This window comes from Typopeltis vanoorti, chromosome 15, assembly GCF_054136105.1.
Source record: "Typopeltis vanoorti isolate ZY-2024b chromosome 15, IOZ_Tvanoo_1.0, whole genome shotgun sequence".
Taxonomy (NCBI): Eukaryota; Metazoa; Arthropoda; class Arachnida; order Uropygi; family Thelyphonidae; genus Typopeltis; species Typopeltis vanoorti.
In genome coordinates, this window is record NC_143563.1 from 121700454 (window position 1) to 121726698 (window position 26245).

General features: G+C 35.9%; 1 protein-coding gene across 18 annotated transcripts in view; it reads left to right on the forward strand.

The window, feature by feature from the left end:
- The window catches only part of LOC150099111 (paired amphipathic helix protein Sin3a-like), a 578777-nt gene that overhangs the window by 464206 nt on the left and 88326 nt on the right, over positions 1-26245 (forward strand). For all 18 annotated transcript variants that reach the window (XM_090404589.1, XM_090404593.1, XM_090404598.1 and 15 more), the window contains one exon: positions 25122-25297. In XM_090404589.1, coding sequence (XP_090260715.1) covers positions 25122-25297 — 176 coding nt within the window. The remainder of the gene's footprint in view (positions 1-25121; positions 25298-26245) is intronic.

Here is a 26245-nt window from a genome sequence, read left to right on the forward strand (position 1 = left end):
CTGGTGTATACCAGGTCCCTTGCAGCTGCAAATTGTCCTACTTTGGCCAAACAGGCAGAACAACAAATATCAGGATTTCAGAACACCAAGACTACATCTGGTTTCACCAGTACAGCCGCTCTGGGCTGGCAGACCATGCCTTAGATACCAACCATAAAATTCATTGGAAGAAAACAAAAATAATTCATCGCAGCAAGTTTAAATGTGAAAGATTATTCAAAGAATCTTCAGCAGCTCTAAAAAACGTTACTAACCTCAACAAATTTGGGTGCATGAAACTACCCCAAATTTGGGAGACTTACATTATGAGAACTTCAGCCAGAAGAAGAGAACCCTCTATGGTCATTAGTAAGTAAGTAGCCTTGGCTATTGATCAGGAGGTTTAAGAGTTAGTTTCCCATACTTCATGAGGTTTTACACAACTTTTGAGGCTGTGTCAGTTTTTAGGATTTGCTTAAGAATTGAAGCTGGATAACTTGGAGACCACTAGTAGCCTTTTAAGGAATATGTAGAACTTCCTCTGACCTCATGTCCTATTCTTGCCTTCTTTTTTATGTGGTGCATCCCTCTACCAGCATGCTGATAGAATTAATGTGGACTGTCAATTTTGGATTTATCCAACAAATTGTATTCTTATTGGATTAAGCCAAAATACAAAATTTTGGCACATGATAGTATTTCATGCCAGCTGGGGCATTGCTGGATTAAATAAGGCCCACTATTTTTATCAGGGAAAAGGTGAATAGTAAAAAGTTAGCTACTGGAACAAACTCCAGCTCTACATCAGCAGAGTTCAAAATTAGCACCATCACTGCAAGAAGTATCAACTGAAGAGAATTGGAAAAGTACAAGACTGAATAATAGCTGTAACTGAAATTATGACAAAACCAGGTGATATTCTTCTAAATAACAAATACAGGATGCTACATTCAGACAAGAATGAACAGGGAAAATGTTATATTATTCAACACTAAATATGAGGATAACCTTCATGAATGGAGGCAGTATTAAGTAGAGTAATGTGCACAAATATCAGAATATCGAATTAAATAATGAGACTCATTTGGTAAGTACCTATTGGATTTCTGTTTAAGGAAAGACTATTCATTGCTATTACTCTGTCTCAGTGTAAAAATGTACAAGAATTCGCATGAAGAGAAGTCACAGGAAATACAAAAAAGTCTCATTGACTCTTATTGTTGATGGCTATATCATTAGGCTAGTTCATACCACTAAAGTAAACAGAGAAAATTTAAATTAGAAATCATTACCATTTAAATTTGAGCAGCATAAAATTGGATATCATATTAAAAAGAGATGTATGTATGAAAAGATGGAAATAGCCAATCTTATTTGGTGATGGAGTACTCCCCCTCCCCACCAAATCATTGATGGAGAGTGGGGGGGGCGGGGGTAGTATGACTATCTTTAATATCATAATAATATAATAGATGATATTAAAGATAGTCAGAAGAACATATATTGTTGTGCAATTTCAGAAAGCAGGGATGACATGTTCGAAGCTGAACTTGATGACCAAAATGGACAATATGAGAAAACTGTTCAGAACGAAGATGGGTTATCTGAAATTTAGATATGAACATTGTATACTCAAAATGAAGCATGAATAAATGTGAAACCTGAATGCTGGTTCAAGGCTATTTGGTGGGTGGTCATGTTTTTATGAAGATCCTGTAAAATTGGTAATTTTATTTTCTAATTTAATTAAGTTTACATAGACTAATTGGAGTATTTTAAGTATATTACTATAGCTTTTTAGAGGATTTATTATATTTAGTGCATATAGTAGTATAATTGTATATAATATCAGTCCGCACGGTTAGCCTAGTGGCTATGCGCTTCGCAACCATATGCCTGGAGAAGGAGTGTCCTAGGTTTGATTCCCGTCGGTGACGTGAGGAGCTGAAGGATCTTCCTCAGCCATAGCCAAGTTAGCCAGTCTTGGACGTGGACAGCAGGGTTTTTTCCTAAGTTTATTCTGGGGGTTTTCATCCCGCAAAGCAGGCAAACTGGCCTTGAGAACTTAACACTACACCCCATAGGATATACCGTAGCATAGGGCTGACCACCTTATCCTGTAAACGGATTGAGGTCCGATGATCAATGGACCCTCGACACCGCAAGGTAAAAGAGGGTATAAAGAAGATGAGATGAGATAAATGTATATAATAATATAAGTTACATCATTATAGATATTGTGGATCGTCGATATATTCAGCACTCGTAAAATTAGTGATTTTTTTTTCCCCCTAGAAAATTAACATTTTATAGTATATTAGTGCAGATTTTTGCATATTTATAATATTTGCTGTTTTCGTAATATGTATTTGTTGGGATATTGCAGTATTATATAGAGACGTAAAATGATGGCAAAAATACACAAGAAATGGAACACTAACAACAACAAAAGTCTGGCTCAACAGAAGTCAAGAAGAAGAATGCTTGTTGATAAAGACAAACCTCATCATCATCAAATTCCTGCCATGTACCCTCAAGGGGTGTACAGGATATGATTGTACTACATGAAAAATTTACATCATTACTAACTTCCTATCTACAATTTTATAAAAGATCTATCAGATCTTTTATTTCTATCCTCTAAGGCACTTTTTACCGTATCAATCCACCTATATCTTGGTCTTCCTCTGGGTCATTTTCCTGCTAACTTGGCAGAGAACACTTGTTTTGCTAATCTTTCCTCGCCCATTCTGTTTAAGTGACCATACCACCTCAGATTAGAACTGCTAACATATTCCTGGATACTGACAATGTCAAGTTCTTTCCTAATATAATCATTTTTAATATGATATTGCCATTGATGCCATCAGTTCACGCCTCTAATCTTTCTCAGAACTCTCATCTGTGTGGTCTCTAGTCTTTGATCAAGTGTTTTACTTTTGACCCAGCTCTCAGATCCACAAGTTAAAACTGGTTTGAACACTGTCTTGTATACATCTGATTTAGTGTTCCGACTAATTTCTCTCTTATTCCATATGAATTTATTCAATTGACTTCCCACCATACGAGCTTTGCTGATTCTGTTGTCTATTTCTATATTTAATTTACCATCTTCACTAAAAATCATGCCTAAGTAACTGAAGTGTTTTACTTGTTCCACAGGTTCTCCATTCACAACACAGTTGACATTTTCAACGATTCTGCCCATTTTTCATTGTCTTTGTCTTTTTATTGCTGATCTTCATACCATATCTATTACAACAGTTATTCAATTTAGTCAGAGAATCTTGCAGACTTGTAGCGGATTTATTTAGAAGTATAACATCGTCCGCATAAAGCAAAGAGCTGGCATTAACATCTCCAATTTTGATATCATGTTTAATACCACTTTCCTTCATAATGTGATCCATATAGATAATGAATAACAGAGGGGATAATGTACATCCTTGTCTCACACCAGATTTAACATTAAACCATCTTCCTGTACTTCCTTCAGTTCTAACTGCTGACTTACAACTGAAATAAAGACTAAGTATTGCTTGATATAATGTCCCATTGACACCATATAACTGTAGCGTATTGAATAGCTTCTCTCTTGGCACCTTTTCATATGCCTTTTCCAAATCGACAAAACTTAAATACAGATCTTTGTTATATTCTCATGATTTCTCCACTATTTGTCGTAAAGTGAAGATCTGATTATGACAGCCTCTATTTGACCTGAATCCAGCTTGTTCTTTACCAAGCTTTTCTTCTACAATTCTTCTCAATCGTTTCTCAAGTATACTTGCATATGTCTTACCAGGAACACTCAGTAATGAAATGCGACTGTAATTCTCACATTCAGTTTTATTTCAATTTTTATGTATGGGTGCTATGAGAGCTCTACTCCAGTCAACTGGAATTCGTCCCTCTGTCCAGGCATTCTGAGCTATGCAGTGCAGCCTCTGTAAGACTTTTATACCAGCATACTTCAGCATTTTTGGTCGAATATCATCTATTCCTGCTGCCTTTCCACATTTCAAGCCTTTGATGGCCTTTTCTACTTCAAGTATGGATATGTATTCCTGACTGCATGCCTGGTCAGCGTTTTTTTATCACTGTGCTGTCATCACTGCTTGTTTCATTTAACAATTTCCCGAAGTAATTACTCCATACTTTAAGGATATCTTTTTATCCCGTTTTCATGTCACCTTTATCATCTCTAACTCCTTTTACAGCACTCTTTCCTCCATTCCTAAGCTTCTTCAGCAACCTCCAGAATATTTTGCCACCTTCTTGATATTTATTTTCTATGTTCTTGCCAAAATCCTCCCATGACTTTTGTTTAGCTAGTTTTACACACTGTTTAGCTTTCTTACATTTGTCTCTGTATTCTCTAAGAGCACAAGCTGACTTATTTGCCAGGAACTTTTGATATGCTTTCTTCTTTTCCTTCAATGCCTCTTTAACTTCCTGTGTCCACCATGGAGTTCTAATTTTTCTATCCTTGCAGACAACTTCACCACATGCCTCTCTAGCTGAATCAATCAGGGTTTTCTTCAAGGCTTGCCACTGAAGAAAATCTCCAAGGTTTGGTTCCTGTTCTCAGACTCTTTCATTTTTCCTTCAATAATCTTTGTGTATTTTACTCTACAGTTCACATCTGAGAGTTGCTCAAATTTTATTCGCTTTAAAACTTTCTTACATGTTATTCTTTTTAATATGAAATTCAATTTTATCATGCTCAAGACCAAATAGTGATCACTTCCAATTTCAAATTCTCTGTACACTCTGGTGTCCCTCACCAGGAAGAAAACATCACTATCAACAATAACATAGTCAATGAGACTTTTCTTATTCCTAGCCTCTTCTCTCCATGTGAATTTGTGCACATTTTTATGTTGGAACATGGTGTTAGTAATAACCAGTCTATGTGCTGAGCAGAAATGCAGCAGACATTTGCTATTATTATTAGCTTTGCTCTTTTCTCCAAATTTTCCCAAAACATTTTTGTATGTCTGACAATCACTTCCTACTCTGCTATTTAGATCCTGAACAAGGACCAACTTTTCCTTTTTCATTGTGTCAGTAGCTTTCTCTGGAGTCTCAAAAAATTCCTCCACTTCTATCTTAGTAGAACCTTCTGTGGGACCATAGGCACAAATATGTCTCATTGTCCAGTTCCCCATTCTGATATTTGCCCAAATCACTCTACTTGAGACTGACTGCCATTCAAGAAGATTAGCCTCGTATTTTGTGTTGAATACTATGGCTACTCCTTCTTTTCCTTGATTGTCATTGCCTGAATATAACATTTTGTATTTATTGCTCAGAAAGATCTCACCAGTTTTTGTCTTTTTTGTTTCAGTCACCCCTCTTATGTCGATCTGGTACTTATCTGATTCCTTCGCTAGCTCCATTTCTTTGCCATTCAGGCTTCTTATGTTGATAGTACCGATCTTTAACTCTGGTGATGTTGAGTTGGGGTGTGTTTTCAGATTTGTTCCAGTATCTGACTTTTCACTGTTCGCCCTGGTTCCCTGGCGAAAACAACGTGGTCCTTGTTTAGCCGGGCAACGCCCCAGCCGGCATGAAATTTTGTCATGTTATACCATCCTTTTGTATTTTGGAGAAGACAAACCTGAGGATGTTAAAAGAATTCAATCTCTAAAATGCAAGGTTAAAATAGATTATTAGACAGAGAAAATGAGAATTACAGAAAGTCAAGTGGCATTTACAACAAGAAAATTAGCACTGAAATAAAAAAACAAGTCTGCGCGGTTAGCCTAGTGTCTATGCGCTTCGCAACCATATGCCTGGGGAAGGAGTGTCCTAGGTTAGATTCCGGTCGGTGACGTGAGGAGCTGAAGGATCTTCCTCAGACATAGCCAAGTTAGTCAGTCTTGGGCGTGGACAGCGGGGTTTTTTCCCCAGTTTATTCTGGGGGTTTTCATCCCGCAAAGCAGGCAAACTGTCCTTGAGAACTCAACACTACAGGCCATAGGATATACCGGGGCATAAGGCTGACCACCTTATCCTGTAAATGGAGTGAGGTCCGATGATCATTGGACCTTCGACACCGCAAGGTAAAAGAGGGTATAAGGAAGATGATGATGATAAAAAAACAACAAAGCACAGAATCAGGTAAGTAAAAGTGGATTTTGAAAAGAAGGATATTTGGTATGGTGATCTATCATAAAACATGCCATTGATGACCAGGTTATAACTTCAAGTGTTCCCAGAGCAAAAGAGATTGAAATTCTAGTAGTTAGGTTGTTAACAAGAAAGAAATTCAGTATGAGAGTGGAAATGAAAGAAATGTTGAAAGAAGTGAGAGTAAAGAGTGAGAAAGTGTAAATCTTAAGTATATTAACTAGATAAGATAGAAATGAATTAAGAAGGCTGGCTGTGTAGAAAAGATAGATGCAAGTTTTTGGATGTGTGGAGTGAATTTGAGGGAAGAATGGATTTGTATAAGAGTAATGACCTACACTTGATCGCATTTGGTATCACAAGTCTTGAGAAATTAACTGGAATGAGGTATAACACAGTGTTAGGGAAACTAGATTATGATGGAGGAAGGGGAAGAATCTGTGTGTGCAAATTGGTATGTGACTGTGTGAATGTGCATTATCGGTGGAAATGATTATGAGAAAAGAACAATTTTTTGTTTGTGTGGTTTGAACATATCAAGCATAGGGAAGGATGTCTGCATAAGTAAGACTTTAGATAAGAACAGAGACTTGCAAGTTGTCCAACTGTCTCACAGACCATGGAGACCAGAGGAGTACACAATGAAACATGCAGATAACTTGTCAGTGCAAAAAATATAAGAAACAACTGGGTAGAATTTGTTACCTTTATAAATACCTTAGGTCCTCAAGGTATGCTCATTATTGATGTTGGATGATTTGAATCCAGTTAGAGTTCATTTATGACTGGAATACTAGTAATAGTTTTCTTTGTGGCAGTGACTTTGAAGCCATTTGCTAGTGGCAAAGAAATGCATTACCAAATAAAGACGATAGGTGCAAAATGACAAATCATGATGGGGGAATTTAATTATCTGAACATGTAGTAGTGAAATCTCACTAGAAAAATGGAACTGCATTTATTAAACTATTGCGAGACAGCTTCCTCAAGCAGCATGTGACAGAAGTAACTTGAGGTCAAAGAGTGTTAGATCTGATAAATGGTCAGAGAGAGAGTTTTAATTAAAGACAACTATTCTGCCTCTGGTTGGTAACAGCGATCATTTGCGAAGTGACTAAGCTTATGAATATTCCATTCAGAAAAATGCTGAACTACGGAACAGGAAATTGCCGCAAACTTAGGGACATGCTTGGTTCTATGACATGGTAGCTGTTGTTTTGAATGGGAAGGGTATCGTCAATAAGGAGCATTTAAAAAATGTTTAAATGATGCAGTATCAAAATGACTCTCTAGAATTTGAAGAATATATTAGGGTAGGAATGAAATGGAATGAGTAATCTTGTTAAGCAAGAGATTCATAAAAAAAAAGATGATGCAGAAGGTATACTGTGATGTATTCAGTTATGAAAATTATAAGGAGCAGTCCAGTAGAGTTACAACTGCTGTACAGAATGCAAAGTCTGAAAAGAAACTGGCTCTGCAAGATAATGACAACCCAAAATATTTTAGTGTTATATTTATATCGTGAAATATCAACACAGATTCTAAAAGAGTGTTTATCTGAAGTGGTTGTTCCTTTGACTAGGCTATATAATTTGACTCTGAGAACAGGGAAGATTCAACAGGAGTGGAAAGAATATATGGTATTGCCATTGCACAAGGGTGGTGATGATTTTGGAAAAGTTGGTTAAGGCTTGTATACAGAAATGGGTTTTCAGAGAATCTATATTTTGCAATAAACAGCATGGATTTACTAAGGGGAGGTCATGTTTGACCAACTTACTCGCATTCTATAATGAAGTCACCATTGGGTTCGATAAGTGGAATGGATACACCATGATACTCGGGGGCTTTGCTAAGGCTTTTAAAAGAATACAGCATGGAAAACTGTTGCGTAAATTGGAGAATATGGGTTTGGATTATAGAGTATTAGCATGGATAAGAGGATGGCTGACTGACATATCAAAAAGTGGTATATGTGGGATGAGGCCAAGATATAGGGTAATCAGTGGTGTGCCATAAGGATTAATCCTTAATCTGTTATTATTCATGCTTTACATTGACATTGGGAATGATTTTATAGGAGACATACAACTATTGCTGATAATGCAAAGATAGATAGGGTAATCAAGAATGCAGCTGATGTGCAGTACTTGCAGAATCATTTGAATAGGTTGGAATTGTGGCCATGTGAAAATGGCTATCAGTTCAATGTTAGTAAATGTAAAGTCGTGCACTTGGGTGTGATGAGCAGTTCACTGTAATATTATTATAATTATTATTTTTACATGACCCTCCAGGGAGTTCGAAGACTCATTGAGGGAGAGTATACCTACTCTACAACTCTGTAGAATAGTCTCCACCACTCAATTCACTAACTACAACAAACCGTAGCTACAATCATCATCTACTGCCCACCACTACCACTAGTATTTTCACAGACAATCGCAAACATCCATGTCCATGGTGGGATTCAAACCCCCAGCCTTTTGGCTAGAGAGTAGATATGCTTACCTCGGCCAAGCAGGCATGCAAATGGTGGTATTATGAAGAAACTGATCAGGCTGGGAATCTTCGAGTTTTAGTATATAGGACGTTGAAGCTCAAGGACCATAAAGCATAGATGGCAAATACAACTCAGACAAATTGGAATGCTGAAATGAATCTTGATGCATGTAAAGATAAGGAAGTGATTTTTCTTCTTTATATAAGGTCTTAATAAGACCTCACTTGAACTATTGTGTGAAGATCTGATCTCTTGGGTTCTGTTGTGATTCTAATACAGTGGAGAGAGTGCAAATAAGAGTATTAAAAATGATATCTGGATTGTGTAATACAGATTATGACAGTGCGAATTTGTAGCTAGATTTTTCACACACAAAAAGCAGTGCATGATTGGAATGGATTGCCATTGGATGTGGTGAGTTGCAGGCACACTATTCTTGAATAGATTCAAGAATAGGTATGACAGCTGGAGTTTTGTGTGTCCTCCTTTGATTAGTTACTGACTTCCTTGAAGTCTCTCAATAATAATAGTAATCAATTAAGATGATGAATGGGATTAACTACAGATTTACAATCTAAAATGTTAAAACCTAAAATTTGGAAAAACTGAAAGTAAGGATAAAAGGACATTATAACAAACAATACATCATCTATAGTTGTCTAAATTGCAAGTCAGCAGATAGAATTTGAAGGAGCTAGAGGAAATGGTTTAATGTCAAATCTTGTGAGATAACAGTGCACATTACTTTCATTGTTTTCATCATTTAGATGTATCACATTATGAAAGAAAGTGCAATTAAACCTGAAATTGGAAATGTCAATCTTTTCTTTGTTATACTGGTGATATTTTACTCCTAAATAAATCCTTTATGTCTTCATGATTTCTTCACTAAATTGAATAACTGCTGTAATAAATTTGGTTCATAAATCAGCAATAACTGCATTCTGAATCGAGAATATATATACAAGTAAAACAATTCAACTATTTAGGCACAATTTTTAGTGAACAAGGGAGATTAAATATTGGAAGCAGACAATAGAATTAGCAAAGCTGGTATGCTAGGAAGTTAACTTCTTAGATTTACATGAAATAAGAGAGAAGTTAATCAGAACACTCAACTAGCTGAATACAAGATGGTGTTCAAACTGATTTTTAACTTATGGATCTGAGAAGTGGGTTAGAAATAAAATTCTTGATCAAAGACAGGAGACCACAGACATGCAAGTTCTGATAAAGATTAAGTGAGTGAACGGATGAAATAAATGGTGGAATCATATTAACAACAAGGCTGGGATTGGCTGACATCGAGACTTCAGTTTGGGGTATGGAAGTTGCTTCGTTTGAACTCATTGAACATGATTGTCTCTGATGTTAGAACATCGTCAAGGCTTTCCTTGCTTGAAATTCAATTAACGAGTGATGTTATTTTGTTCATATAAGTCTGCCATGTGTTTGGTGTCAGCACTAGATTTTTTAAGTTGGACTTCTATTGTGGTGGTTCCTCCTCATCCTCATATTTGTATCACTCTTCTTGAGCTTGTCACCCGTTATTGTTGCTGCCTGTCTCTTAATTAAATTGTTGATATCCTCATCTTTTAAGTTCTCAAAACATATGCCCCTTATTCTCCTGGCCAACTCTGATTTCTGCAGTGGTTTTCTTGCACTGTTCATCTGGAATAGTCATGCACCACCTCAGGTCACAAGTTCTCCCAATAAGCAGACATTTACAGACTTGTCCTTGGTGTCATTCAGGGCATTTTTTAGGAGGAGACTGTCAATTATAGGGAAGTCCTTTCAAAACTAAATAACGTTGAAACCATTGTTAGTAATAACAACCTCACCGATTCTATCCATACACTTCATTGTTTAATTATCCATGCAGTTAGCCTAGTGGCTGTGCGCTTTGCAACCATATGGGAAGGAGTGTCCCAGGTTCGATTCCTGTCAAAGACGTGAGGAATTTGATCTTCCTCAGCTGTAGCCAAGTTAGCCGGTCTTGGGTGCGGGCAGTAGGGTTTTTCTGCCAGTTTATATGGCATTTTTCATCCTGCAAGCAGGCAAACTGGCCCCATGAACATACACGGATCTACAGCCATAAATACTTAACCCCCCCCCCCCATGAGGGGGCTAAACTCACCCTAATAGGAATGGGGAGAAAATGGGAGGAAACTCCATACGAATAAATAAAAATGAATTGTATAATTTGCCGAATAAGCCTTGATTATCGCCCCTGCCTCCCTGGTCATTCAGCTGAATAAGGAATGTATTGTTAGGGTGTAGAGAGAGTGACCACCTCTCTGTCGCATTTGCATAGTTGTCTTCTGCATCACTTGGGGATTCTAGGGCATTCAACACTAGGAGGAATATAAATGGTAGCCTCTTTTCTTCATCCCTAAAGTCAAGGAATACCTTGACTTTAGGGATGAAGCAGTGATAAACCAGTTCAGGAAGTGGTCTTTGTCATCCAGGCTTTAGAGTTCAACATTTAGTGTGCAGGTAGTGTATTTTTCTCTAAGAACTCTTGGGTTCTGGGTGTAGAAAATTTGGACTGCTGCATTGTTGCAAACTAGCTGTGTAAACTGGTCTCATGCTACCTTGAATTCTTAGGCTTTCTTCCATTTGACTGCTGTATCATAAGGCATCTTCCTCCAGAATAATGTCATCTCATCGGCATTGAAATCCTGTTAAGCTTTATATCCCTAATCTTTTTGAACTTGATTTGTGCAGGTGGTAGGTCTTGGCAGTCTTGTGATCAACTGAAGGATATTCACCTTTAATTTATACATTACAGAGTAAATAAATGCCACTTGACTTTCTGGAATCAACCTTTGCTGGCAATGAAAGTGGTTTCTGTAGTGCTGCTAGTGTGGGAGGGTGCTGCTTAAATATGTTAAAATGAAAAGGACCTTCTTTGATCCAAATGAATGGTGCGTTCTCCATTTTTAACAACCTCTCATTATTATTAGTATTGTTATTGCACAGGTATACCTCCACTGAGTTCTGAAACTCGGCATGGGAGACATAAACTCTCAAAACTATATCAATCATACCTCTCCTTGAAACCATTAATAGACAAATCACTTAAAACTGACTCAGGCAACCCTTTCCATTTATTCATCACTTTTCAACTGAAAAATCAAGTCCTTACGCCCTTGTTAACCACACTCTTACCCAACTTTCAGGAATGACCTCTTGTTCTTCTCCCTCTAGCCGCGTGCTGAAACATTTCCCTATAAAATCCTTTAAGTTACTTAAATGTTTCTATCTTATCCCAACGTTTTTTATCAGACAACTTTTGCAATCCTCAAACCCTCAGTCTATCCACATAGGGAGCACTCCACAGGCCACTCACAGTCTTGGTCATTCACCTCTCTTTCATCCTCAGGAAACCCAGGTGACCAGATCAGAGCAGTAATCCAGATGTGGTTGTATTAAGGCTTTATAAAGAGGAGTTATATCTCCTCTTATCTCTGCTTGTTAGTGTTTTCTTCAGTAACCAAGTAATTCTGTGAGTTACTCTGTCTACTATTTTTGCAATATGCCCTCTAAACTTCAACTCCATATCTACTTCTACTTTCCCTTTATCACATAAGCCGTGTATGCTCACATTCAGTTTCATTTCTCCTTTTTTTATAGATGGGGTACTATGAGGACCCAACTCTCATCGTGTGGACTTAATACTAGTCCATTGTGAATTATGCAGTGTAGGCACTGTAAAATACCACCATATTTGAGTATTTCTGGCTAAATATCATTCGAGGTTCTTTTTCTACCTCAAGTATTGATATGTATTTCTAATTTTTTTTCCTGTTGAGTATTTTCTACTACCACCGTGTAGTAGAAAATTAATCTACTACATGGCGGTAGTACTCATATCTAATTAATCTCATCCTCCTGCAATATATTTGATGTTCTGTAGATTGGTTTTCTCCAAGTTGCCATTCAGTTATTCATATTTGTCCATTGTTTAGTGTTACTTTTTGCAGTATGACTTGTGTATTGTCAGTTGGATCTTTTAATGGCTGTTGACAGTGTCTCTCACCTTAGTGTGATCTCTGACCTAAGTAGAAATTAAAGATGCCAAAAAATTATATTCTTGGTTTAATCCATTATCCACATGTAAGCAAACAAAGTTTGCTCCTGAGGTATCTTTAGGACTGGGCAATATATAGAAGCTAATGACTTTGCATCACTTGCCTTAGTATCCCATAATGCAAAGCACATATCCTTTGAGACATATAATGCTGTGCATTATGGGAAGGGTTACTACTGAGACTGGTTTCGACCTTTATTGAGGTCTCATCAATGGGAGCCAGACCCTGAAGTGATACCAACGTTTAAGTAATACAGAAGTCATATTTCTATATACAAGTTCCTTGACAATTTTAATTTATAGTTTAACCAAGTGAAAAAACTTTCAGCGCCTGTGTAGCTCAGCGGATGTGGCGTTTGCACACCGCCGCGCTTGGCCGCACGAAGGAAGTCTTGGTTTCGAGTCTAGTCGGCGACTAGAGGAAATATTTCTAAGCCTTTTTTCGACCGGTTCCCGAGTTAGTCGATCTCTGGCACGGGCAAGCAGGTTTTTCCTCCCGGAAACTCGGGTTTTTCGTCCTGTAAACTCAAGAAAATCGACCGTAGAACCCACATTATTTCAGACATTAAATGTATTGTGTTAGGGTTAGGAACCACGAGATGGCGGCACATTTGAGCCGTCTCTCTTCACTGCGTACCGCTTAATTAGTGATAGCCTTGGGCCATCTGTCTCTGATTGGGTACCAGTGGAGATTGAACTGCCCACTCAGTCTCCAAAAGTTAGATAGGGCTAAATGGCCTCGCCTACTCCCGTATACGGGAATAAAATGGCGTTAGCTGATTTTTTTTTTTTTTTTTATCTCTAATCCAGTGTATTTTATTAATAAGGTGTTGATACCTTTTGGCTACTTGTATATGGAAATATGACTTCTTCAACCTTGGTATCACTTCAGGGTCTGGCTCCACTGATGAGACTTCAATAAAGGTCTAAATAAATAAAGCACCAGCAATGTACCACAAGGGTAATACTACTGGTGGGGTGGGGGGGGGGTCAAGAAAATAATGGCAGTGTCCAAACCAGGTAAAGATCCAAATGACGTCAAAAATCTGTGACCTATCTCCTTGCTTTGCTCCACCTTTAAGCTCTTTGAATGAATTCTCCTGATTGAACAAGCTGGCTTCAGGCTGCGAGGAAGTAGTTACTGTGACCAGGTCCTAGGCCTGATAACACAGACTGAAGCAGGCTTCCAGAAGAAACTTAAACCTGGAGTCACTTTAATTGAACTAACATCAGCCTGTGACACAGTCTGGATCAGGGGCCTCCTCCTTATGATATTGCTTAGCTTTGCAAAACAACTTTCTGGCTTTCTGAATCCATTCTCTCTTACAGAAAGATCTGGGTCCATATTGGTAGGGGAAAAAAGCCGGCCCAGATTCCTCCACAACGGTCTCCCACAGGGCTCTGTGTTAGTCCCTTTACTGTTTAAGTCAGATCTACGTATCTGACTTACGACATACTAGCTCAAACAAATATATGTACACTGATGACCTAGCGATCCTACACCAATCTACCTCCTTTGCCAACCTGGAATCAAGTTTGAACACAGACCTGAACATCCTGGAAAAGTACTTCAAGCAGTGGTACCTGAAGCCAAATTCCAACAAAAACTGTGTCCACAGTATTCCACCTGAACAACAAAGGCTAATTGACACCTCAACCTCTCTTTCTGTGGAAAAATGGTAGAACATTAGCCTAACTCGAAATACCTTGGGATGAGCCTGGACCTACCCTATAAAAGGCACATCACCAACCTGTCCAACAAAATTAAAACGAGGAATAATATCATTTCAAGGCTTGCTGGAACAACCTGGGGTTGTGGTGCAGAAGTCCTATGGTCATCTGCACTAGCCCTTGCATTCTCTGCAGCAGAATACTCCCCCCTGTCTGGGAAAGAAGTGTGCACACTAACATTATAGACACCCAGCTAAACTCTACCATGCGCACAATTAGTGGGACACTGAGAAGCACTTCTCTCCCCTGGTTGTCTGTCCAATCTAACATTCCTCCACCAAATATATGGAGAAGACAAGCCTCGATTAAAGAATTTAATAAAGTAATGAGCAACCCACTCCTTCCCATGCACCAGACTTTTATAACTCCACCTAGTCATCAAGAAACCCTTGGTGATTCATGGATGAACTCTTCAGCTGCCTTACCAACACCTGACATGTGGAGAGAACACTGGTCCAACAGTCTTCCAACAAATGGCTTCCTGGTTGAAGATCCCTGTGTCCCACAGCCTGGTTTTGCTCTTCCTAGGAAGATTTGGCAATCTACAATAGGATTCAGAACTAACTAGGGTAGATGTGGCTACCTACTCCATAAATGAAAACCTTCAGACCATCCTTATTATGAATGACTGTCCAAGGCACCAGTTTCAGGGTGGTGGCCTCCAGGACATCCACATGCTTATTGGTAAGGCCCTGGATTGGCTTTCTAGACTGGACATTGACCTAGCTGCTTTGTATTCTTTCTGCCATAACAATAAATAAATAAAATAAATTACTATCAAATAAATCATTAATCATTTACGTTGATATGTGTGTGCATGTCTGGTAAGTTTGCTGGGGTGGAGTGAATTACATGTGATCTTATAAACTTATAGACTTGCAACCTACCATTTATGATGATGAAGATAAAATCTTATGAATAGAAAGGGATTTGTTTGTGAAATATAAATGATTAACCAATAATAAATAATGGCTGTATAAATTGGTAGATCAGTAAATAACTATAGGGTAAGGGGCTTATCTAATAATGCATACATGATCACGTGGGTGTGGCAAGAATACGTGTGGGTTTGATGGAGCAGCAAATCATCTTTAATATTTATTCTTATGTGTATTTTTTCTTTTTCACTTTGTTTTCTGATAATTATTTTATTTACTAATGATCAGTGTTTTTACATAGTAGCATAATATATACTTAAATAATTTTATTCTTTATATAGCAGAAAAATTTTCATTTATGAATACCATTACATTATTTTAAAAGTAGTGAATTATTTACATATGTGGGCAGGGTCGTACTTTACATTTGGCCCAGGGTGCTAGAGTGCTCTGGGGACCTTTCATATGCACAGATGTTGTATGTATATCCAACTGGTAAACAGAGTTTATAAACTTTCATGCCATAATTACCAGTCTTTGTAGGAATATATTGCTGAAAAAACAGCCTCCCATGCCAGTGATCATGCTCTTGTCATTCACAACTCTTTTTCCCAGCAAAACTGCTTTTTGAGACCTTGAAACAACTTGTTCTAGCAATCCTTGAATTTTATGTAGATGATAACTGATCCACATTATTATTACAGAAATCTGTTCCTGTGCATTGCATTCTTTACTCTCTAGTTTGAACTGGTCAAAGAATTCCATGTATACAAACATACTTCAGGGACATGTATTATACCAATAAGTAAATATTCCAAAAAAAAATTTCTTCTTTGAATATGGGCACCCATTTATTGGATTTCATTTGTCTATCTGTTAATTTCTCTTACCATAAATTTCATATGGTCATCAGTTAGGTGAATGGATTTTCTGCATCAAGTGGTAAAAGTAGCTCATCTTCTCTACTGCACTGCTGAACTGGTACTGCCATTACCTACTGTGAGAGCCATTGGTTTCTTACCAGCAATTTATTGGTGTTGCGAAAAAACTCCGCGCGGTTAGCCTAGTGGCTTTGCGCTTCGCAACCATATGCCTGGGGAAGGAGTGTCCTAGGTTCGATTCCCGTCCACGACGTGAGGAACTTAAGGATCTTCCTCAGCCATAGCCAAGTTAGCCGGTCTTGGGCGTGGGCCGCAGGGTTTTTTCCGCCAGTTTATCTGAGGTTTTTCATCCCGCAAGCAGGCAAACCGTCCCCGTGAACACACAGGTTACAGTCATAAATACTTACAGCAAAGAAGGCAACTGGAAACCACCTTGCTCATAATCATCATATATATATATATATATATATCTTTCAGTGGCAGGTGGAATGCCACCATCTTGCTCATTAGAGACCTGAAATGGCTGCAACCATGTTTGGTCACTACAGGAAGGGTTCTGGTTTCTATTCCCCCCCCCCCCCCCCCCAAAAAATCTTCCCACATGCAGTGGGAGTCATACCCTCAATGACATACCAATCTCACTAGGAAACCTGGACCCCTCCACATTTGAGGGTTCAGCAGTAAAACAGTTCTGCAGGCCAGCCACTGGCTAGTACACACGACTGAAACAGTAAGTAACAAATCTGGAGGCCTCTCAATGTATCAAATCCTGCAACCACATATCTTGCGAGTTCATGAGTGGAGGGAGAGACCAAATACTGCGGCTGCAAGGGGAACTGTGAAGGCCACATACAGACAGGAGACTGAATTCCCTCTGTGTGGGCAGTATGTTTGCAAGTCTGTCACATCTCAATGCATGTCCCCATTTCCTTTATATCTTTTCCTCACCAAATACAATGGACCACAAGAAAAAAAGATGCAATTTTACTGCAGATCTCAAAAATTCTCTCACAAAAAAAGTTCAGACAACCCAAAAAATATTTTTTAAAAATTCAACCAATAAATAATTCAAATTGAAATCCAACCAAACAACTCACGAACATTAATTCTAACCAAAAAAAAAAAAGTTTCCACATCCACTTCACCAACATCTGTGGCCTAAACAGCAATATAAACGATGTGTGCCATCATCTACAGTCATTTAAACGAGAATTACTATTCCTATCAAAACTCCTACTAGCAAACTCAACACCACCTCAACTGCCCAAAGTACGCATTACTCCACTTTTTGCCACAAGGGCAGCACTTGTGCCTTTATCACAACTGACATACCATGTCAGAACCTTGAATCCCTACTGTGTGATCTGCTTTGGCTCAAAATTTCCCTACCAAATCAACCTGCCCTTTTCATATTCTCTCTCTCCAAACTCTGTCGGCCGCTCTGACCTTTTCAACTATCTGTCTCTAAAGCTCGACTTGTACTGTCAAAAAACCCAATTTGAGATCATCCTTCTTGGGAACTTCAATGTCCACAACTCATATTGGCTTCCCGCATGCAGGAATGCTGAGGTGTTTCCCATCCCCCAATGACCTAGCTCAGATCATCAGTTTTCCTGCCAGGATACCTCGCAACCCCTCTCGAATTTGCCAACACACTTGACTTCTTTCTAACAAGATTTTCTTCCAGTATACCCAAGTATACAGTGGTTGTCAGTTATTCTCTTGGCATCTCGGATCACAACCTCATACGTCTGTTTTGCTACTGAACAGTCTTCACCCACCAGTTCACAGACTCGTGTCCTTTAACACTACAAGGGTACCAACTAAGAAGACCTCCATGACTTCTCTTCCTACTTCCCATGGTCTGATTACTTCTTCAGTGCTTCTGATCCAAAATCCGCTCAGACCGAATAACAGAAATCATTCTCACAGGAATGAAGGCTTTCATCCTTTATTCCACTTCAAATTCTCAGTCACTATCTAATCCTTGGTTCTCAAAAACATATGCCAATGCTGTAAAGGAAAAAATCTCTGCTTACCACACATAGCTCATGACCAGAACTCCAGTTGCTGACTCTGCCTATACGGCAACCTGCAACAATTGCTAAAGAATCATCACCAAGTCCAAGTTAGACTTCGAAAGAGCAAAGACCTCCTGCCCAAATGGCAGTTGCTCTTTCTGCTCCCTTGCCAAGGCAAGGGAGCAGAAAGCTTTAACTGCTGACTTTATATTTTACTGACATTGTCCCATGTGCTGAATTAATTTTGCAAAAAATTTATAAATAAAATCGATTAAAATTCTTACTGAAGTAAGAAGTCAGAACAGCATTCTTGATATACACTCACTTGTTCACTCAAAAAAATGGTAATAATAGTGTTTTATAAAATTTATATAATCAAGGGGTATCCACTTGATTATGCAAATTACACACATTAATTTATGTAGAATCACCAGGATCTTCTTCATCTGAAGTACACAATTCACTTAACTCGGACAATTCTTCTCCTGACTCATTTGTTGTTAATAATTGATCAATTTTATCATCAGTAAGATAACGTTGATATTTACTGGTAGATGCCATATTATGACATCCCCACAGTCTCATGATTTATACATCATGCTGCATATTATTATTATTCGTGACATCTCCAAGGAGTCCGAAGACTCATCGCCGGAGGACACCTAGTGTAAAACTCTGTCTCCACCCAAACCTCTATTACCAATCATCCATGTTAACACCATCTACCGCCCTCCACTACAACTAGTATTTTTTGTCTGTCAATTGCATGTGGCCTGAAGGGCTGATTTGCCTGTATACGGGCTGAAAAACCCAAGTACAATTACTTCGGTCTTTTATATTAGTTCTGTTGATGTAATTTTATTATGTCTCTGTTATTTTACATAATGCTTTGTCTTTGATACCTGAAGAAGTTGAATTTTGTTTAACGGAACTAGTAGTATCTCAGCGTTAAACGTTATTTACAAATTTAAATGGTCCAAGCCCAGAGCCCTGCAGCACATCACTAGTCTCCTGGATTCTGCTCTTCCATATACTACTTTTTGGGTATCTATCCGTCAGCCACCCTTTTATCCATATCACCGGTTACCTATCCATCCCTATTTGTAGCAGTTTGCACAACAGAGTTCCATGTAGTATTCTGTCAAAAACCTTTCCAAAATCCAACAGTATTGTTGTGTGACCATTCTCTTTATCCAGCTCAGCTGTCACTATTATAAAAAAGTTAGTAAATTAAATTACTAAGGCATGAGCGACCCTTCACAAAGCCATATTGCACTTCTTAGAGTATTATTATTGTCCACCCATTCCTGAATTCTCTTTTTTGGTCAATTATTCCTGTATTTTTACCACCTCTCATGAGATACTGATTGGTCTATAATTTTGTATCAAAAACTTAGATTCTCCTTTATGCAAAGGAATTATTTTGCCCTCCTTCCACTCTCCTGGGATTTTGTTGGCACTGAGACTTAAATTTAACATCATGGCCAAAGGCATTGCAGTTCCCTGCAATTTCCTTTAAAATGCGAGCTGATGTCACATCCAATCCCACAGCTGTACTTGCATTCAGATTCTGCAATATCCTAAGTACCTCAAATTCACAACCTCTGATCTAACATCAGTATTTGTCACCTCTTGTCATAAATCTAATATCCTCTTTTGAGGTCTACCTGGCCTTCTCTTTCCAATTAGTTTATATTTTATTATTTGTTAAGGATGTTGGGTATTGGCCATTCGTTGCATGTTCTATCCATTTTTGTTTGTAATTGTTTAGTTTTTCTTGTACTGATTTTTTTTTAATTATTTTAAAATATCTTTGTTCCTGTTTTTTGTCTAATGTGCATTTTGCAGTTCTTCTCATGAATCTCATTTCACTTGTTTATTGTCCATATTTTGATGTTATAATAATGTTGGCATTGCTAAAGTATTGTACATTTTCAAGCTGGTTTCTTTTTGCACAATATTTGGATTGAGTGCTCTATTTATCAGGTTTATAAGCTGTAAAAAATTTCGAAGTTTTTAATTTTGTTATTTTCTCCTTCATATGATATTTCACAGCCAAGATAACTGAAAGTATTTATCTGTTCTATTATTTTATTATTATTAACTATTTTACTTCTAACTGGAGCTTGTCCACAAAATGCCATTGTTTTAATTTTATCTATGGAAATTTTCATTCCAAACTGTTCTGCTGTAATGTTTAAATTATATATTGCTCTTTGTAAATTGTCTTTTTTACCTGATCATCTTCCAATAATAGCATATTTATTTTGTAATTCCAGGAGATTTCTATACCTGGAATGAAATATTAATACCATTGTATTAATGTTTCATTCATATAAATATTAGGAAATATTGGAGAGAGGTCACCCATCTTTCTCCTTGGTTTATAGATTGTTTTTCAGACATTTTTTCATTTATTTTTATTTCATTATCTTTGTATATATTCAGTTTTCATATGTAGTAAAATATTAGGTATGTTTTTGTAATATATCAAATAATATCAAATGTAATATTACAAATTCTTTGTAATATATCAAACACTATATACTATATATCTTTTTACTTTGTCAAATGCTTTTTCATAATCTATGAAAACAAAAAATGAGTTTCTAAATAAAATTCTGCTTTTCTCTGTAAGTAGTTTTAAGCAAAAAGTTGCATCCTTTTCTAAATCCATTTTGGTATTCTGTAATATTTTTTTACTGTATTTTCAGTTTTTCATTAAGTATTCTGCTGTATATTTTGTAGCATATATTCAATATGTAATTGGCAGGTTTTGTTTTATCCCCCTTTTTGAATATAGATTTTACTATACTTGTATTCCATTCTATTGGTATTTGTCCATATTTTATTTAAACATTTTAATAATCTCAGATAATTTTTTTCCAGCAGATTTATATAGTTTGGAGTTTATACAATCTTCTCCTGCTGATTTAACAATTTTTAATTTACTTAAGTTGTCCTTTAATTCTTTCATTGTTATTATGTCATTTAAAGCATTTTGTAAATTTTTGTGTTAATTTTTTTTTTTTTTTTTGGTTAGTATTATCTTTTCAAAGATGTGTAAAGTAATCCAAGAATTCTTTTAATTCTATTTTGCAATTTATATTTGCCTTCATGTGCTTTAGTATTTAAAATGCACTAGATCTTATTTTGTATATATCATTTTCTAGATATGACATAAATTTTTCTCAGCTTCTCTGTCTCTTGATGGTTTCTCTTTTGGCTATTGCTCTTTTTTTATATTCAAATACATCTTGTTTTTTGCTACTTAGCCATCTTTTCAAGGCCATCTTTATATTTTCATTTGATTGTTCTATATGTGTATTTTCTTATTTTTATGGTGTTTTTGTGTGTCCTCTCGACTTTCATATGCTGCTGATATGATAATTTCTTTTATATTATCCCATTCTTTCTTGATGTCTTCATTTTCTTGTATTTTTTCTAAATAGTTAATAATCCTCTTTTGGTATAAATTTCTTATATTTAAATCGTTTAGTAGTCTTACTTTGTGATTAGATTTTGTTTCTCTAGTTTGTTTATTTTTTTGTGTTTTTTGTAACCAGTTTGGTGGAATCATTAATTTTGCTGTAACGTTTTGTTACATGAAGAGATTTGCTGTTTTTTCATTTGCTATAGTCTATTACTGATTTTTGTCTTCTTGCATACCATATATATGTATATTTTTATGTTTGTAAAATGTGGTCTGTATTTTTAAATTATTATATAATCAATGAGTTGTTTTCTATTTTTGTTTACTTGTGGTTCTCCAAATGTTTCTATATTATTATTTATTTATTTTTTTTTTTTTTTTCCATTTCTATTCTGGCGTTAAGATTTCCAGCTATAATTATATTGTCTGTTTTATTTACTTTTTCGTGTATTACTTGTAATTGTTTGTAAAAATCATTTTCTTCTTTTTTTTTCCCTTCTTTGGCAGCATACATCCAACAACTGTGAAATTTGCTTTAATTTTAATTGCACTTCTAATATTCTTTCATTCCTGTATGTATAATGAGTTATTTTTGCTTTATTTGATTTCTGGATCAAAATTATTACACTAGCTTTTGCTTATATTTGTTTGTCTACTCCACTATATGTGATATGATAAATTGTTACTTATGTTCCTTTAAGTTTCTTTTTTGTTTTTGTAAGAACTACAATTTCTATATTTTCTTAATTTAAAATTTTATCTTGTGCTCTGCTTCTAATGTTCCGTGTAGCATATTTCACCACATTTTTCTTTTTCCAAATTTTATTAACCTTTTCCAATTTGTGGTCTTTTCCTGTGTTTTCCATCTGCACTAATTAAAGTTATCCTTCCATAGTCATTCTTCTTACTTGCCACATAACAAAAAAAAAAAAAAATCCTTTGACATTTTCTTTCAACTGCTTGGCTAATTTCCTATAATCTGATTTTGCCTTACCATGCTTGGGCACCTTTCTCCTTATATACCATCCAAAACATGTATTTTGCAGTTCAAATTAATTACAGTAAGAGCAGACACCCACTATTTCAGTAGTACTAATCATTACTCTCTCTCTTTCTCCCATGTTACTATATATTTCAAATCCTGATGTATTACCAATAAATCATCATCATACGTATCAAGGATTTAGGCCTAGTATGGCCTGTTCCGACCTTAGAAGTCATCGTTGAATCGTTTAAGAGGACGTCCTGGTTTTCTTTTTCTAATGGCGTGTACTTTAAGGCTTGTTTTGGTAATCTTTCGGTTTTCATTCTTTGAAAGTGTTCCATCCATTTATGTTTATATTTTTTAATTTTTTCTATTACTGATTCTTGGTTTAATTCTTTCATAATTTCTTCGTTTCTTTTGTGATCAAATAGGGTATACTTTGTAGTTTTTCTCATAAACTTCATTTCTGCTGTTGTTAATCTTTGTTTGTCTTTTTGTTTTATTGTCCAGATTTCGCTTCCATACATTAAGACTGGTAGGGCTAGTGTATTGTATACTTTTAGCCTGGTTTGTTTTTGAACTAGGTTTGGTTTAAATATAGAGTTAATTACTCCTGTTATTTTTAAATATTTTGCAATTTTTATGTTTATATCTTTTTCATTTTCATAAGTGATCATACATCCTAGGTAGTTAAATGAATTCACCTGTTCTAAGATCTTGTTATCTATTTTAGTTCTTGCTGGATCTTGTCCTTTAAAGGCCATAGTTTTTGATTTTTCTGTTGATATTATCATACCATAATCTTTGGATATCTCATTTAGATTTAAAATAGCTTTCTGTAAGTTATCTTCAGAATTTGTAATTATTATTTGGTCGTCTGCAAAGAGGAGAGTGTTTAAGTTAACTGTAGGTGAAAGTTTAATTCCTTGATGTAAATTTTTACTCCATTTTATTATTATTTCATTTAAGTAGATATTAAAAAGAGTTGCTGAGAGGGGACATCCCTGTCGGACCCCTTGGTTTATCTCTCTTGCATATGATAGCTCATGATTTAATCTTATTTGTATTTGATTATTTTCATATATACTTGTGACAGCTTTTAGGATATTATTTGGTATTTGTCTTTCTTTTAATATGTTAAATAATATGTTTCTTTTAACTTTGTCAAATGCTTTTTCAAAGTCAATAAATGCAATATGTGTTTCTAAATTATATTCTCTTCTTTTCTCTATTATTAATTTTAGGCAGAAGGCTGGGTCTATACATGATCGTCCTTTTCTAATTCCATTTTGTACCTCTAGAATAAAGTTTTCGGAATATTTCGTTAGTTTGTTATTTAAGATTCTGCTGTATATTTTGTAACATGAATTTAGTATACTGTTACCTCTATAGTTTTTAGGGTCATCTCTATTACCTTTCTTAAAGATAGGAATCACAATTGCTTTTTTCCATTCTATTGGGGGGATACCAGTTGAGTAAATTTTATTTAAAAATAATAAGAGTCTTCCTTTGATGAATCTTGTTCCTGCGTATTTATATAGTTGTGAACCTAGCTTATCTTCTCCAGGTGATTTTCCGTTTCTTGTTTCTTTCAGGCTGATTTCTAATTCTTCTTCAGTTATTTCCTTTTCATTTTCCTTAATTGTTTGCCAGTTGTCTTTTTTAAAATATTTGTCTGTCCACAGTTCTGTGTAGTAATTTAAAAATTCTTCTAATTTCAATTCAGTGTTTAATTTTGTTTTCTTTGGTATCTGCATTTAGGTGTTTCAAAATCTTATATACATTGGGTCTTATTTTATATAAATCATGTTCTAAATTAGAAACAAATTTATTCCATGATTCTCTGTCTTTTTCTGACTTCTCTTTTAGCTATGGCTCTTATTCTTTTATATTCTATTTCATCTTCTAATCTTTTACTGCTTAACCATTTGTGATAGGCTTCTTTTTTCTTTTTGATTATTTCTTTGGTTGTATCATCCCAGATCTTCAGTTTTTTCTTTTATTGAATTTTTTGGTCTTTCCTAAGCTTTCATTTGCTGCTGCATTTAGTATCGTTTTTATATTAAGCCATTCTATTTCTATTTCTTCATTTTGTTTTATTTTATCTAGATACTGGTTAATTCTTTGTTCATATAGCCATTGTACATTTGTGTCATTCAATAGTCTAGTTTTATAAACAAATGTTTCAATTTTTCTTTGTTCTTGTTACTTGTAGCCATTTAGGTGGTAATCTTAATTTTATTTTAACGAGGAAGTGGCCACTGCTTATTTCATATCCTCTGTGAACTCTAACATCTAACGAAAACTTTGTCTTTTCATTTAAGATAAAATAATCTAACATTGATTTCCATCCTCTTGCTGCCCAAGTATATTTATGTATGTCTTTATGTTTATAGAAGGAATTCATTATTTTTAGGTTATTATAAACTACAAAGTCAATCCTGAAAGAAACCAATAAATAATAATTTCTGTATTTCAGTATAAAGATGAAGGGAAAATGACAATTGAACTCTTAGATACTGATACAGATGCTTCTGAAGGACCTGTTGAAGTGGAAAAATGGTCGGAGTATGTTGAAAAATATGCATCTGGTGAAGAGTCTGTCTCTGAAGAATTAAAAGAGCAGCTTTCAAAAATGCCTGTCTTTCTACCTAGGTAAGTTTTTTGTGTGTTGGTATTATGTTAACTATAACTAATGAAAGCATTCTTTCTTTTAAGGTTACACGGTGATCAGCATTCATGGTTAAGAATTTAGGGAAACACAACATGTGTTAAAATAATTACTTTACTTAATATTAAGAAAGTAACAATTGGTGTTTCGACCTCTGTATTGAGGTCATCATCAGAAAATTACATATGTATAAGGAGCAAGCTACATGCTACTGCACTTTACAAAGGTAAAATGAATCTAAGCTGCTTATTAATATTTTATCTGGCCTGACCTCTAGTGGGAAAAAAAAGTTAATATTTAAAAAAAATATTAACTTTTTTAATATTAACCAGATATTAATTTTAATATCTGGTTAATATAAATATTAACCAGAGATCGACTAAATCGGTTCCCGAGTTAGTCGATCACTGGCACGGGCAAGCGGGTTTTTCGTCCTGTAAACTCAAGAAAATCGACCGTAGAACCCACATTATTTCAGACATTAAATATATTGTGTTAGGGTTAGGGACCACGAGATGGCGGCACATTTGAGCCGTCTCTCTTCACTGAGCACCGCTTAATTAGTGATAGCCTTGGGCTATCTATCTCTGGTTGGTACCAGTGGAGATTGAACTGCCCACTCAGTCTCCAAAAGTTAGATAGGGCTAAATGGCCTCGCCTACTCCCCGTATACGGGAATAAAAAGGCGTTAGCTGATTTTTTTTTTTTTTTTATTTAAAAAAAAAATTAAAATTAAATAAAGTTTAAAAAAATTTTAAATAAATATAAAAATAAATTAAAAACAGAACTACATTAAACATTTCTGAAGTCCTCACGTATTGAGATAGCCTTTGGGACTTGTTCTGGTGCTATAAGGGTTGCAGATGGGTCCTCTACATCCTTGGAATGATTAGTCCATCATTTTTGTTCAGGTTTGGACTGTGTTTTAGCAT